The sequence below is a fragment of the Etheostoma spectabile genome, chromosome 10, assembly GCF_008692095.1.
Source record: "Etheostoma spectabile isolate EspeVRDwgs_2016 chromosome 10, UIUC_Espe_1.0, whole genome shotgun sequence".
NCBI lineage: Eukaryota > Metazoa > Chordata > Actinopteri > Perciformes > Percidae > Etheostoma > Etheostoma spectabile.
This window is the reverse complement of record NC_045742.1, coordinates 14,239,105-14,252,997: the sequence shown is the minus strand read 5'-3', so window position 1 is coordinate 14,252,997 and position 13,893 is coordinate 14,239,105. Positions and strand designations below refer to the sequence as shown.

The 13,893-nt window shown below is 40.7% G+C and overlaps 2 protein-coding genes across 5 annotated transcripts in view; both read left to right on the top strand.

Moving 5' to 3' along the window:
* The window catches only part of atg2a (autophagy related 2A), a 25,785-nt gene extending 16,071 nt beyond the window's left edge, over nt 1-9,714 (top strand). For both annotated transcript variants that reach the window (XM_032528258.1, XM_032528257.1), the window contains exons 26-42: nt 292-362; nt 1,093-1,169; nt 1,762-1,932; nt 2,330-2,456; nt 2,676-2,899; nt 3,037-3,266; nt 3,446-3,581; nt 4,078-4,299; nt 4,674-4,775; nt 5,118-5,202; nt 5,598-5,751; nt 5,946-6,015; nt 6,128-6,210; nt 6,364-6,485; nt 7,186-7,340; nt 7,514-7,672; nt 8,254-9,714. In XM_032528258.1, the coding sequence (XP_032384149.1) occupies nt 292-362; nt 1,093-1,169; nt 1,762-1,932; nt 2,330-2,456; nt 2,676-2,899; nt 3,037-3,266; nt 3,446-3,581; nt 4,078-4,299; nt 4,674-4,775; nt 5,118-5,202; nt 5,598-5,751; nt 5,946-6,015; nt 6,128-6,210; nt 6,364-6,485; nt 7,186-7,340; nt 7,514-7,672; nt 8,254-8,490 (2,425 nt within the window). In that variant the 3' untranslated portion in view covers nt 8,491-9,714. The remainder of the gene's footprint in view (nt 1-291; nt 363-1,092; nt 1,170-1,761; nt 1,933-2,329; nt 2,457-2,675; nt 2,900-3,036; nt 3,267-3,445; nt 3,582-4,077; nt 4,300-4,673; nt 4,776-5,117; nt 5,203-5,597; nt 5,752-5,945; nt 6,016-6,127; nt 6,211-6,363; nt 6,486-7,185; nt 7,341-7,513; nt 7,673-8,253) is intronic.
* Nucleotides 9,715-10,452: 738 nt separating this feature from the next.
* trmt112 (tRNA methyltransferase activator subunit 11-2) overlaps nt 10,453-13,893 on the top strand; it is a 6,084-nt gene continuing 2,643 nt past the window's right edge. For 2 of the 3 annotated variants that reach the window (XR_004333901.1, XM_032528340.1), the window contains exons 1-3: nt 10,488-10,699; nt 11,736-11,840; nt 12,444-12,536. Coding sequence is in view for 2 of the 3 variants with exons in the window: in XM_032528340.1 (XP_032384231.1) it covers nt 10,625-10,699; nt 11,736-11,840; nt 12,444-12,536 (273 nt within the window). In the remaining variant the exon portion in view is untranslated. Of the gene's footprint in view, nt 10,700-11,735; nt 11,841-12,443; nt 12,537-13,893 lie in introns of all 3 variants that reach the window. The other variant, XM_032528341.1, reaches the window with a different exon arrangement.

The window sequence follows — 13,893 nt, the reverse complement described above, 5'->3', positions numbered from 1 at the left end:
TCTGCACCAAGGCTGAATTTTGGGAAAGAGACTACAGATACAGTATTAGGGGACCACTAAGGCCTTTATATAAGCATTCAAAGAGCACAATGTCATGGGACCTTTAAATAACAAAACGAAACAAAAATAAGAAAGTTGACCCCCAATATTACAATATTAGATGTTAGAGTGATAATGAGCGCTGTAAATATTTTTTAAAATGCTGCTGTCACTTTGTACCGCAATATATGAGCTGGTGACTCCCAGTGTAAGATCTTTGTCTAAGTTGTGTTTTTGTTATGCTGTGGTCAGATTCATCCTGGATGACTCTGCTCTCTACCTCTCTGACAAATGTGAGAGCGACACTGTGGACTTGAGGAGAGGTAAGACACATGATACACGTGTGGGTACATGTTTGTTACAGAAAAGTTGTAGAAAATACGCCGTTTCTTCACAGAAAGTGAAGCTGTTGCTCAGGAGTGTTGCATTTAGTTGTTTGCAGCCCTAAGAGTTTCTTCATGTCTCTGTATAGTGTGTCTGTTAGTTATTCAGCATTAAGAGTATGTAGGAAGTCCAGTGTTACTACGAGTTTTAGTCTGTTTATGTAACATGTTCAAATAAATTCCTGATGAGTGAAAACAAGTCAAAAGTGTCAGGATGTTTTCAATTCAGACTCACATAAGGGTCCGTATCAATAAAAAAGAAAGAAAATAAGACATACAAGACAAAACCACAACAATTCACCATTCTATCTTGCCAGTGTTTTTTGAGCCAAGATGAGTACCGAGTGCAGCTCTTCCTAGGGCTGTTCAAAGCCTCTATGATGCTGTTCTCAGACTCTTCCAAGTGACACATAAAATAATTTGTTAGCTGCGTCTACACATACCTTACCCTTGGAAGAGGGAAACTTTCCAAACAGGACAAGTGTGATTGATATCAGAGCTGTTGTTAAACTGAAAGCCAACAACAGAACAGCTCCTCTCCTAGTTAATGCTGATTCCCTTGAGGTCATCTTACAATCAGTCTTACATTTAGGCCAATACAGTAGTTAATATTACTAACATTAACAAGAATCACTCTAATGACAAACCGTTTTGTCTTTGTGTCACACAGACTATGTGTGTGTTCTGGACATTGACCTGCTGGAGCTCGCCATCACCACATGGAAAGGCAGCGATACGGGCAAGCTGGTGAGTTTTCTTCCTATTTACACAACAGCAATAAAGCATACAGCAAAATAAATAACTGCCAGCCAGAGAAATGTGAACGTAAACAAAACATTATAATTTAGTTCAGTTTCCTATGAAAACCACTAACAAGCTCAGGCCCTGTGTTTATAAATATTTGTTATACTATAACAAAGTTTCACTATAATAATAGCTTCAGATAGCAATTTAAAACTAGGATCCCTTTTCAGTTGGACATGAAACCAAAACCAACAAGGCAACAATAACCACAATGATGCAGCTGTCCTTTTGGCCAATCAGTAACAAGGTGTACACATATGAGAGAGGTCAGTTTACAGACTGTTATGTAACAATGTGTTGTAAGTCCATTTGCACAGTCTGTTCTTTTCTTGGAGGCATTTGCTGTATCCATTCTAGTCTATAGTGTTAAGGTGTTTTTTTTTTGTTTTTGTTTTTTTAAACCTTTTTTATTATTTAGTTTGTAGTTTTCCTCTTTTCGCATCCTCCCTCCTTTCGCATTACAACTCTCTCTGTCACCACCTTTTATTGATTCTCTCTCTGTTATTAATTTAAATACTTGCTCTGTTTGTTCCAGTCACAGCCTCTCTTTGAGCTCCGATGCTCCAACAATGTGGTTCACCTTCATACCTGTGCTGATTCCTGTGCTGCCCTGGTCAATCTGCTGCAGTACCTGGTCTCCCAGGGTGACCTGCACCCTCCGCCACGACACACCTCACCTACCGAAATCGCTGGTCAGAAATTACCAGTAAGTTTTCACTAGAGAATTTACATGACAAATTGGTTAAATAATGGCTTCAGACTATTTCAGCACCTCAAGTTAATTTATTTACATTGACAAATGTGTCTCAGGTGACTTTATAGTCTGTTATTATAACATTAAATCTCTGCTCTTATAGTGTTAAGTAAAATATTAAGTGTAATAAGTGAAAGAGTTAAAAGTGTAAAACGTGCATTTTAACTCTACTCAGAAAAGAATATTGGTTGCTATGTAGTACTATGGTATAGTACATATAATTCCCTACATAATGCATAGAGAATGAATGGAATGGTTGATGACGAGAAATGTTGAAATGTTCCATAAATGTTGAAATGTGGTTTAAAGATGCCAAATAATATTCTTCTGTAATATTCTGTCTTGTTAGCTGTCAGAAAGTCCTGCGTCATTGCTTCCCTGCCCTCCAGCTGAAACTGCTGAGATCAACCAGTATGATCTTGCTGATGCCTTAATTGACACAGAGAAGAGCCACCAAGAAGAGAATTTAGATCCAGGTACTGAAGAGTTTGTCTCTTCTTTTTTTACATATCTCAACATCCCAAGATTTCACTAATGCAACAATAAAACCTACAGTAAGAACAGGGTAATCCACATCTGTATGCACCGTACCCATGTGCTCAGGATGTTTTTAGTCTATGTAACAGCTTGAGTAGCCCACAAATCTTTGCTTGTTGTTTTTCATTTCTTAACCTGACTGATGGACATTTGTCCAGGTTCACCCTCCATGCCGAGGGGCTCGCCTGTCTCCGTATACCTGTTTCCAGGTGAAGCTCAGAAACGCAGCCCCTCCGTCCTGCAGGGCGAGGACCCTGAGCTTGATGGAATGGTTGCCACAGCAATGGAGGCACAGGCAGATACAATGTCAGAAGAAGGCTCCGAGGGCTCTACCGACAATGACGACTTTTGTATCTTGGAAGCTCCCGGGATGGGCATTTCTGTGAGTTTCTCCTTATGCTTTTATGGTCCTGTTTGGTCTGTCTTATACACATTTTCTTCCCCATTAGCTCAAATTCCCTCATAGCGTGACTCATAGCTACTTATTCACAAAATGTCCACACGTGGGATTTGTTACAGCCCAGGGACGGGGAGCCCGTGGTGACAGTGTTGTCTCAGGGCCCCATCAAAGTGAAGGAGAGTCACTTCTCCAGGCCACGAGGCAGCTCCGACCTGCTCAGAGCCCCTAGCCGCTTCCCGGTGCCCCAGAGCAGGGTGGTGCTGCGGGAGATCTCTGTGGTCTGGCATCTCTATGGGGGCAAGGACTTCGGCAGCAAGCCCATGTCCATACATGCCCAGCACACAAACCGGTAACACATGCACACACAAGGCCACAAATAGGTTATCAGATGCACAGAAATGTAGTTACTTATACTATATATACACATCAAGGGTCATGAGAATCTTTCACCTGCGTATGTTTTTTGTTCCGTTTTCCTCTCCTTTCTTTTTACTGTTGTTCTCACCTTCTCTGTCATCCTCTCTACAGAGGTCGTTCCGTCCCCGCTGGTGTTCGTGGTTCTCCGTCTCGCTCTGTCGCTCCCTCTCGTCCCCAGAACTCCTGGCGCTGGGCCGGAGGCAGCGGACGTCAGCATTCACTGCTGATGGAGATCCAGCTCACCAAGGTGTTTATTTATATATTCACCATGTGTGTGTCAGCTGAAACGAGATGAAACTGAGACTAGAAGTGGTTGTGAGTTAGTTCATATTAATATAGATTTCTTTAGCAAATAATGAAGTGATTTGACAAAGAACGTACTAAGCATTTGTGTATTTAACTCATGCTTTTATGGTGTTGGTGTTTTAAGGCAGATTTAGATACTTTTGGACTGAGCCAGAATTTCTGTTTCCCTGTGCTTCCAGTCTTTACGCTGAGCTAATCTAACCAGCTGCTGACTACACATGCAGTATATATCATACAGATATGTACAGCAAGTGGTATTGATTCTCATCCAACTTTTGGCAAGGAAGCAACAAAATTTCAAACTATTACTTTAAATTCAACTTGAACCTAAACTGTACTTCTTTAAAAGTGCTATAACTTTCATAGTAGCTCTACAGCTTCAACAGAACCCCCAAACAGGAACTTTTTCTACACATTCCTCCTGTTTTGTCATCCAGGTGTCCTTCCAGCATGAGTCCTACCCGGTGGCAGCCGCTGGGCAGGATGGGGAAGGGTCAGTGGCAGTCGGGGTTGGTCCCGGTTGTGAGCAGCTACTCTCCAGACAGGTGTTCATTGTCCAGGAGCTGGAAGTTCGAGACCGACTGGCCTCCTCACAAATCAACAAATTCCTCTACCTCTACACCAGCGAGAGCATGCCTCGCCGGGCCCACTCCAACATGGTAAGACAGCAGACCGGGAGGGAAGGCAGGGAGGACAGACAGTGGGAGTCTTTAATGTATAAACTACTGAACTTACAGATGTTGGAGGGGTGTTCTGTGATTTAAGCTACCTGACTAGTACCAGGCCAACCTGATGTTGCAAATCCCCACTTGTCTTGTAATCCTGTACAGTCATGGTAAAACGAGTACAAAGGCAACAACTGTTTGACATAACGTTGATGCAGCTTAGAGTGTTCTTGTTTAGTAGGAGGCAGGAAAAATTAGGTGGGGAAGTGTGAGGGGGCTGGTTCTTTTTATATCCGGAGGACTAGTAAAAGACAAAAAAATTGATTATTTCATGTATATGATATTGATTGTGTGTTTTCTTTTTGTAGCTGACAGTGAAGGCCCTGCAGGTGTGTCCAGAGTCTGGCCTGGGTGGACCAGAGTGCTGTCTTCGAGTCAGCCTGCTGCCTCTACGACTAAACGTTGACCAGGTAACTCCAGCTCCTAAGACTCAATTTTAAAAGTGAAATCTTTTCCATCCAAATCCAGTCTCAGAGTACATTGGTAGAGTAATTTTAATTTTTACTGTGTAGAAAATGAAGACCATAAAAGTTCTCTGTTTTGAGCTTTATTTAAATCTCTTCTATGAAAGCTTCAGCTATGTTTGCAAAAATGATTTGGCATAATAATTTGACAATCAAAAATGACCAAAAATGATCATACCAGCACTAGAACTGAATTATTTTACTTCCAAAAAGGTAATGTTGATTTTCCATTGTGATTCCTCCATGTAACTTCTGCACATCTAATCAGCCTTTTTTCCCCCTGTCCAGGATGCATTGTTTTTCCTGAAGGACTTTTTCAGCAATTTAGCTTCCTTTGTTAACCCTTACCTGCCTGTGGACCTTGCAACTGAAGGTGAGCTAAGTCTGATGATGTTTTTGGGTTATCCGTCCCATTCTTTGGATTTCGGGACCCCCTGGATGGACTTTCTTCTTCAAATTTGGCACAAACTTCCACTTGGACTTAAGGATGAACTGATTAGATTTTGGTGGTTAAAGTTTAAGACCACTTTGACCTCACAAAACACATTTTAGGCCATAACTCAAGAATCTTTATGCTAATTATGCCAACATTTCACAAAAATATCTAATAGTATAAATGCTAAGCTGCTTTTTTTGGAGTCAAGTCTATATACAGTAAGGACTGCATATCATCACAGTACATGATGAATGATTACTCAAGGTAATTAAGACACACTTTGGTTAATATGTATTTTTCAATGTTTTATGTTTTTTTTTTTAATGTTTCAGTGAAGGCAGACTCCTCCCAGAAGGCATCTGAGGAGGCAGAGTCAGCCGCTGGTCTGGGACCTGACCTCACAGCTTCTGTGGAAACAACCTTTAGCGAGCAGAGCTCCTCCTCTGCCGGCTCCACCTCCTCCTCCGACCAGCCAATCTACTTCCGGTACATAAACACCAACTTATTAGAAGGCTCGGAGAGAGTCTGATTCTGCTTTTACAAACAAAAGGAATAACGGTTATGTTACAAACAATAAAGCTTGTGTAAAGTTGTGAAAAATACTCACAATTTGTCTATGATAAATAAAGGTTTAAATTGTTAATCGCTAACATTTAATCTTCCTCACCTGCTATTGTCAGGGAGTTCCGATTCACCTCTGAAGTGCCTATCTGGCTGGACTATCAGGGCAAGCATGTTGCCATTGAACAGGTGAGAGGTCACTCAAACAGCTCATCTGTTACTCATGTGTATTAGATCTGGAAATAATTGTCCTTGCTGACTTTATTTTCACACTCCTTCTGTCCTACTCTTTGTTTCATAGGGAACGTTTGCAGGGATTTTGATCGGTCTGGCCCAGTTAAACTGTTCTGAGTTGAAGTTGAAGAGGCTCTGCTGCAGACACGGGTAAATAACCAGTACACACTTCCATATCAACACAAATCAGTGATTGCTAGAGCTACATAGTTTTCTGAGACTAGATTACAATGTTTGGAAGGCAAACCAGTTGAGCTTTCAGATGCAAGTTTTTTATAGTCTTTCTTCTGCAACACTTTCTAGTCTCCTCGGTGTGGACAAAGTGATCCAGTACGCCGTCACCGAGTGGCTGACGGACATCAGGAAGAATCAGCTGCCAGGCATTCTAGGAGGTGTTGGCCCTATGCACTCGGTTGTCCAGCTGTGTAAGTTGAAACTGCTCCAAACACACTGTTGTACAAAGTGCCACAATCCCAAAGTGAGCCCTGAGGACAAAAGACTCACAGACTTAATTGATCTTGGGTGCAAAGTGAGTGAGTGTGTGAGGCCACATGGGCTCAGATAGGTATAAAGGGGGTTGGGACAGCACGTCACGAGATCACATGTTACCTTGGCGACGTAATAACAAAGATGTTGCCGACACTTGCAGATTTGGGTATTTTCATTTTAAGTTTGTTGCTTTCCACGTGGCCAAGTCACAGGAGACGGCTGCCTGATTCCGAATTTTCTAATTCTTGTTTTACAAGAAGGACAACAGGTCCGTTCCGTTCCATGGTCGTGTGTTGTGCTGTCGTTTACTTTTGTGATTTCTGGATTTCCCCGTGGTCTCCGCGGTATACGTCACAACGCTTTGAACTGTGGGTTATTCCCTTTGGGGAAGTCTGCATCGATACAGTCTCACGGAAAGGTCTCATTAAGTGTGTACTCAAACCCTCACGCCCTTTGAAATTCCACATTGGTACAACCCTAAGCCCTTACGACTTTTGCGAGAACGTGCACCACAGTCTGTGAGTCCGGACTTTGGGATTGGGCCAGTGTCCGCTTAACAGTTACATGTTCTTTATCCTGTTTTATCTCTTGGTTCATTCCCTTTTCCCCCTTCTCTACCTCTTTGCGTTTTTCCAGTCCATGGGGTGAGGGATCTGTTCTGGTTGCCCATAGAGCAATACAGGAAGGACGGACGCATTATTCGAGGTCTCCAGAGGGGGGCAGCATCCTTCGGCACCTCCACAGCATCAGCTGCTCTGGAGCTCAGCAACAGGCTGGTGCAGGCCATACAGGTACTTAGTCTGTGAAGGGTTCTTAGCGCAGGTCACAACTGTGAATCAAAGGCTAGATTTGGTCCATGGCCTGAAATTTGTTTCAGGTAGCAAAAAAGTGTGAGATAACTTGTTAAAGGATTTTAAGATAAGCAGGGCTTTTGGTATTTGATATCTGTCTGCTTCTCTTACAGGCCACAGCAGAGACGGTGTACGACATCCTGTCTCCAACTCCACCCCTGAATCGCTTTGCCATCACAGAAGGCCGGGCCCCCTCGAACCGGCCCCGCAGAGCTGCTCAGCCTGCAGACCTCCGAGAAGGTGTAGCCAAGGCCTACGACACCGTCAGAGAGGTTTGTCCCCAAACTTACCTTCTCGAAATTGGTTATGGACCCTTCAAGAGAACATAATCCAAAAATAAGCAGTCATATGTGCTCATCTTTCAGCTTACTCTACTTACTTTCTAATGTAACTGTGGTAGTGTAGTGTAACTGGAGTGACTCTGTAGTCATTTGATTATGTGAGAAACCCAGTTTACATACTGTAGTCGTGGTTGGGGATTATAGAAATCAGATTTCTGCAGCTAGTCTCCGGAAGAAAGAGATTTCTTGGACACTTATATATAAAACCAGGTTTCTAATATGTGCATGATTTGTCATTCTTGCCTTTGTAAACAATGGATAGTGAATAGAATTCAATTCTGAAGGTCCACCTACAAATGACACAGAACATTTAGCCACATCCCAAGGATTGAAATGAAAGATCATATGTTGTGATGCACAATGCATGTAAACAGGTTGTTGAATTTGGAACTGAAATTGTGAGGTCATTAATCAAGAAGCCAGTCAACTGTTTCTCTTATGCATGTGCGTAAATTAACTGAAACAGTTAATGTTTTTGACTAATCTCTCCCTGGACTCTCTCTGCAATCCAGGGAGTGATTGACACGGCTCAGACCTTGTGCGATGTAGCATCCCGTGGCCACGAACAGAAGGGTCTACCCGGCGCTGTGGGCGGCGTCTTGCGGCAGATCCCACCCACTGTGGTCCGACCCTTAATAGTGGCCTCTGAAGCCACTTCCAATCTGCTCGGGGGCATGCGGAACCAGATCAAACCAGACGCCCGGAAGGAGGATTTCCTGAAGTGGCGCACGGATGATGGCCAAGAATGAAGACAACCTTTTTTTTGTGTGTGTGTGTGAGAGAGAACGTGTGTTTGTGTGTGCAATTATGATTTGTGAAAGTCTCGGCTAAAGGAGAAAATCTAGGGTTTGAATGTGTATTTGCATGTGTGTATGGACTGATGAGTCAGTGTTGGCTCCAATGCAAAAACAAAGCAACGACTAACGACTACTGCAGTTACTGACACCAAGTGTTTTATGTGGCTCCATCATACATGGAGTTAACCAGATTTAATCATTCTGTTTGCATACATAGAGCTCTCCCCATATTCCTTCCCTCAGTAATACACAAGTCTGCATATTCTCCTTATCGTCTGCGCAAACATATCACCATCACTCTCAACAGTTCATTTTCAATCCAACCAAGGGCAGGGTAGAATTATCACCCTCAAGGTTTACTTATGTATTGTGGGCACTCCATGTACTCTGAATTGTGCTGCTTGAAACTGTTTGCATTCTTATTTAAGGTAATGCTTTCTGGCACAATTTCACCTTCTTTCAAGGTCCGTGGAGAAGAACTAAGGAAGTAGGAAGAAGGTGAACTTATGTCAGAAATTCCTTCTCTTTGTATTCACCCATCACCAGCTGCGAACAGTATACCCTTCATGGGTGCAATATGTGATGTGTTGTCCAGTGATCACTCATAGTAGAGACAAGGAGATATTTTAATGAAGTGTCCTTTGCCAACACCCTCTGGATGGTTTTCACCCTCAATTCACAACACATTGTCATTGGTTCAGCTTTGGTTCACCCTCCCTGCTACTGTCAAATATAACACATACTGGCTCATATAGATACATACCTGACTGAGAACATGTTTCCTGACTAAAAAGATAAACGGATCACACAAAGCCTGTAAACTCTGTAGCACATTGGATTATTTTAGAGTTTCACAGAGTCAAGTTAGCCTTCAGTTGTCTGTAACTCACGGACAGCTTTCCAGATATTAGCCAGTGGTTCTTCCTTCTGCATTACAGCTCATTTGTGCTTCTGTTTCCTTCAACAGTTAAAGACTGTAGAACTGAATAACCCTCCTCTGTCTTCAGAGTTGCTTTGCTCTCTTCTTTAGTTGCCTTCCTGCATTTTTTTGTTTTTTTTTATTTGTTTTTTATTCTGTTATAACATTAAGTATTGTCATACTCGTTTTCAAAATAAGAGTTGAAAGGATGTAAATCTGGTGATGATGGAGGATGAGAACGTGAGCATTTTGTGGTTAAAAAAAAGTTTTACATTTTTATCTTTTGTTTAAGAGGAAGGTGTGTGTGTGTGTGTGTGTGTGTGTGTGTGTGTGTGTGTGTGTGTGTGTTGTGTGTGTGGTGTGTGTGTGTGTGTGTGTGTGTGTGTGTGTGTGTGGTGGTGTGTGGTCTCACGTTTTAGTATAAAGGGTGACAGGTTGATGCTTGTTACACCTCTTGTGTGTAATTATTATTTACTATATCAAACTGTATGAATGACCTGTATAATATAAAAACAAGGAGTATACAAAATTAATACAAAAAATAAAAAATTTGAGTATAAAAACAGAACGCCATCTTTGCCTGAAATCTTTGCTGCTAATCAACATCAATGGCTGTTACTCATGTACAGTAATTAAGTACAGTTTGTGGCAATCAATCTTTACTTTAGACATCTCTATTACTTTTCAGGGCGAATACTGTCTTTTTATTGACTTTTTTTTCCTAAAGTTTCTCTGCACACTTTTACAGTTTAAATTAGTTACAAAATGTGGTCGACTGGCCTATTGTTATAATACCAAAAACTACATGTAATTGTTAAGATTAGCTCAATTTTATATGTTAACACGTTAATGCATCAGTAACAATAATCCAGTCGTGTAATACGTATACTATTCTTGTTGTAGTTAGAAAGAAACAAATTATACTGGCTATAATTTGATTCGGTGCGTGGTGAATTACATTTAAGGGATTACTAAAAAGAGACATATTTAACCATGGAACCAACGGTAGTCGAGTTAAAACTTCGAGGCACTTTTTAAGCGAAGCAACAGCGGAACTTCCGGTCCACATGTAAACCCAACAGCGTGATTAACGTAGATGATACAGTAATCTGGGTACATTTACCTGGAAAAAAACCCACATTGAACTAGTGACAGTAGTTTGTAAACATGAAGCTGCTCACGCACAACATGTTAACATCCCACGTGAAGGGAGTCACTAAAGGATACCCGCTGCTCATCAAGGTAAACTGTCAACACCTGGCTAATGTTAGCTACATGGCTAACGCCATAGACACACATAGACTGTTTATTGAATATACAGTAACACTGCTGAATCATCACATAGTCTTTATGTTGTGTGTAGAAAGAAACTCACTTGAAGTATATTGAACATGCATAGTTTGTATGATTCTCCTACCGTCTTACGTTCAATAACAAGCTCACTAACGCTAGAGGTTAGCAAGCTAGATAAGAAAAAATAAGAAAACCTTTATTTGTCCCACAGTGGGGAAGTTGCTGAATTGGGGAATAGCACTTCCTCTCCTTAAACTGCAGAAATGAACAGATTGTTTTAAAATAGGTATAACTGGAATTAGACCTGTACCTATATACTAGTTTTTAATAATATCTCTATGTTGAATATGTTGATACTTCTGTAAAATAACACACTAGTGCAATATATTTACCCTCAGCCATTTAATTTGCGTTTTCTGAATTAGCAATGTGAAATATAAGCATTAAAAACCTGTCTATAGCATGTACACTACTAGAATGCAGTGCTTGTATGTGACACTATACTATATCTGTCACTAGAGCTGGGCAATATATCGATATGACATTGATATCAAGACATGAGACTAGATATTGTCTTAGAGTAAAATTACATAAGTGGTGTCTTTTCCTGATTTTAAAGGCTAAATTACAGTAAAGTGATGTTTCTGAACTTAGCAGTCTTTTGTAGCTGTTCTATGATTTGCTTTGACCCACTTAGTCATTACATCCACATTACTGATTATTATTTATCAAAAATCTCATTGTGTAACTATTTTGTGAAAGCACCACCAATCAACACTACAATATCGTTGCGGTATCGATATTGAGGTATTTGGTCGAAAATATCGTGGTATTTAATTTTTTCCATATCGCCAAGCCCCGCCTGTCAGTAGTTCATAATTATAATGTGTGGGAAACTCACTTCACTGGTCCCTGTAAAGTAAACAGTTTTTTATGCCAGTGATAGGAGGGAACAAATTACAGAGGAAGCTTTGTTTTCTTTAAGCAGGCAACTGAGGTGAAGGTGAATGAGGTGGACTTCAACCCTCAGTTTGTCACCCGCATGATCCCCAAACTGGAGTGGAGCGCTCTGGTCCATGCTGCAGAGGAGGTGAGTCACACTGCACCAGAGACTGTCAAAATTTGTTATATCTGACATATTAAACATGAACATCAGCTAAAGGTTTGGGACATTGCGGAGAGACGTGACAAAAGCCTCTAAGCTGTTAAGTCAATATGAGCAAAGATATTCTTCTATTTGGAACAATCCATTAATTGGAATAGGGAAAAATAACTATTGTATAATTTAAGAAAAGATTTGTTAAGTTTTGTTCTGTTATTTTTGTTACCTCCTCTTCACTGATTCACATATAAAATGTTGTCTTGTGTTGCAATATGGTTTTATCAATTGGAAAAATCTCACATTGTAATCAGTTATAGGACAGGAGTGAATGTGGAATACTTTGTATCAACAGCAGTGGTTGCAGATGAAGGAATGGTTAACGAAGGGTTTACTCCTAAGGCTTAATACCCCAGTAAACAGTATTCCATTACGCGGGTGTTGGGCATTGTGTCATTGTTTTTATTTCATTAGTGTATTGTTCCCCAGTAGGTGAAGAAAATGAAACGTTCTCTTCTGCCACCAATTAACCCCCACCAATACATTTACAACTGCCCAGTTTGACCACTTGTTACTGTCTCATTCCCTCTTTAGTTGGGTCAACGGCAAGACCTACCGGATGAGCTGGTACCGGAATATGAGAACAATGAAGAGTTCCTAAAGAAAGTGCACAGAGTGCTATTAGAGGTAAGACGCTCAGGCAGTCCTGGCAGTACCGGTAGGTGTTTTTGACTGCAATATTGCCTATGTTGTAATTAGATGCACATGAATGTTCTTTTTAGGGCTGTGACTAACGACTGTTTTTATTATCTAATAATATGCCAATTGTTTTGATGCCTGGGGCGGGGATTGTGTGGACGTCATCAGACTTGTTTTGTTCGACCAACAGTCCAAAACCGAAATATATATAGTTTACAGTTTAGTTTGTATAAAAAAAAGAGAAAAACAGCAAATCCTCACACTGAAGAAGCTGGAACCAGATAGGCATAGGTTTGGCATTTCTGCTTAAAAATGACATCGTCCATCAATTATAAAAATATAAAAATTCTGTTGGTTGTCTAATCAATTTCCAAACTACTTGGTGTAGCTGTAGTTCTCTTCCCCATTGTTACAAATATTTTGATTTGGGAAAAATATTCTAAATCACAACCAACACATTTTCACAAGCCTGAAACATTTCAAAAAGTAAGGAAAGTGTGTTGTGATCCTTTTGTGTCGGTGGACTCCACTTCTCCATTCTTGAAATAATCCACCGTGTGGATCCCAGCAGTGCTACCTTTTCTTGTTTCAGTGAACACAGTCTGATCAATCATTAGGATCATTATGGGATGCTTTTGTGTAGAACACTTAAGTACACCTTTTGGAAATAACTCAAACAGCAGTACAACAATTATCACTCTCAGACGGTAACATAACACTGTAACAAAGGTACTGTTGGCATTTCACATCCTGTTTCTATTACTGGAAATGGCAATTAGCAGCAAAGCTTTCATGTGGTCGTTTCCTGCACGGTGTCTTGTTCATGCATTCAGCGATGAACAATGTTGGGCAAGTTACTTCTAAAAAGTAAGTAGTTACAGTTACTAGTTACTTCTTCTAAAAAGGAACTAAATTAAATACACCGTTACAAATTACAAAAGTAACTAGTTACTTCAAAAAGTAATTAATACGTTACTTTCAAGTAACTTAAAACTGGACTTAAAATACTGTACATGTGCATGTTCAATTATTTATGGTAAATGTAAATGTAAATGTGCTGTATTTATATAGCGCTTTTCCAGTCTTAACAACTGCTCAAAGCGCTTTTACATCTACAGGAAACATTCACCATTCACACATATTCATACACTGTGGCCGGGGCTGCCGTACAAGGTGCCACCTGCTCATCAGATAAACACTCTCACACATTCACACATTCACACATTCACACATTCACACTCTGATGCGCAGATTGGCAGGCAACCGCTCTACCACTGAGCCACAGCCGCTGAATATTATAATGAAATGGACACTTAATACAATACATTAACAGAAACAATGTACA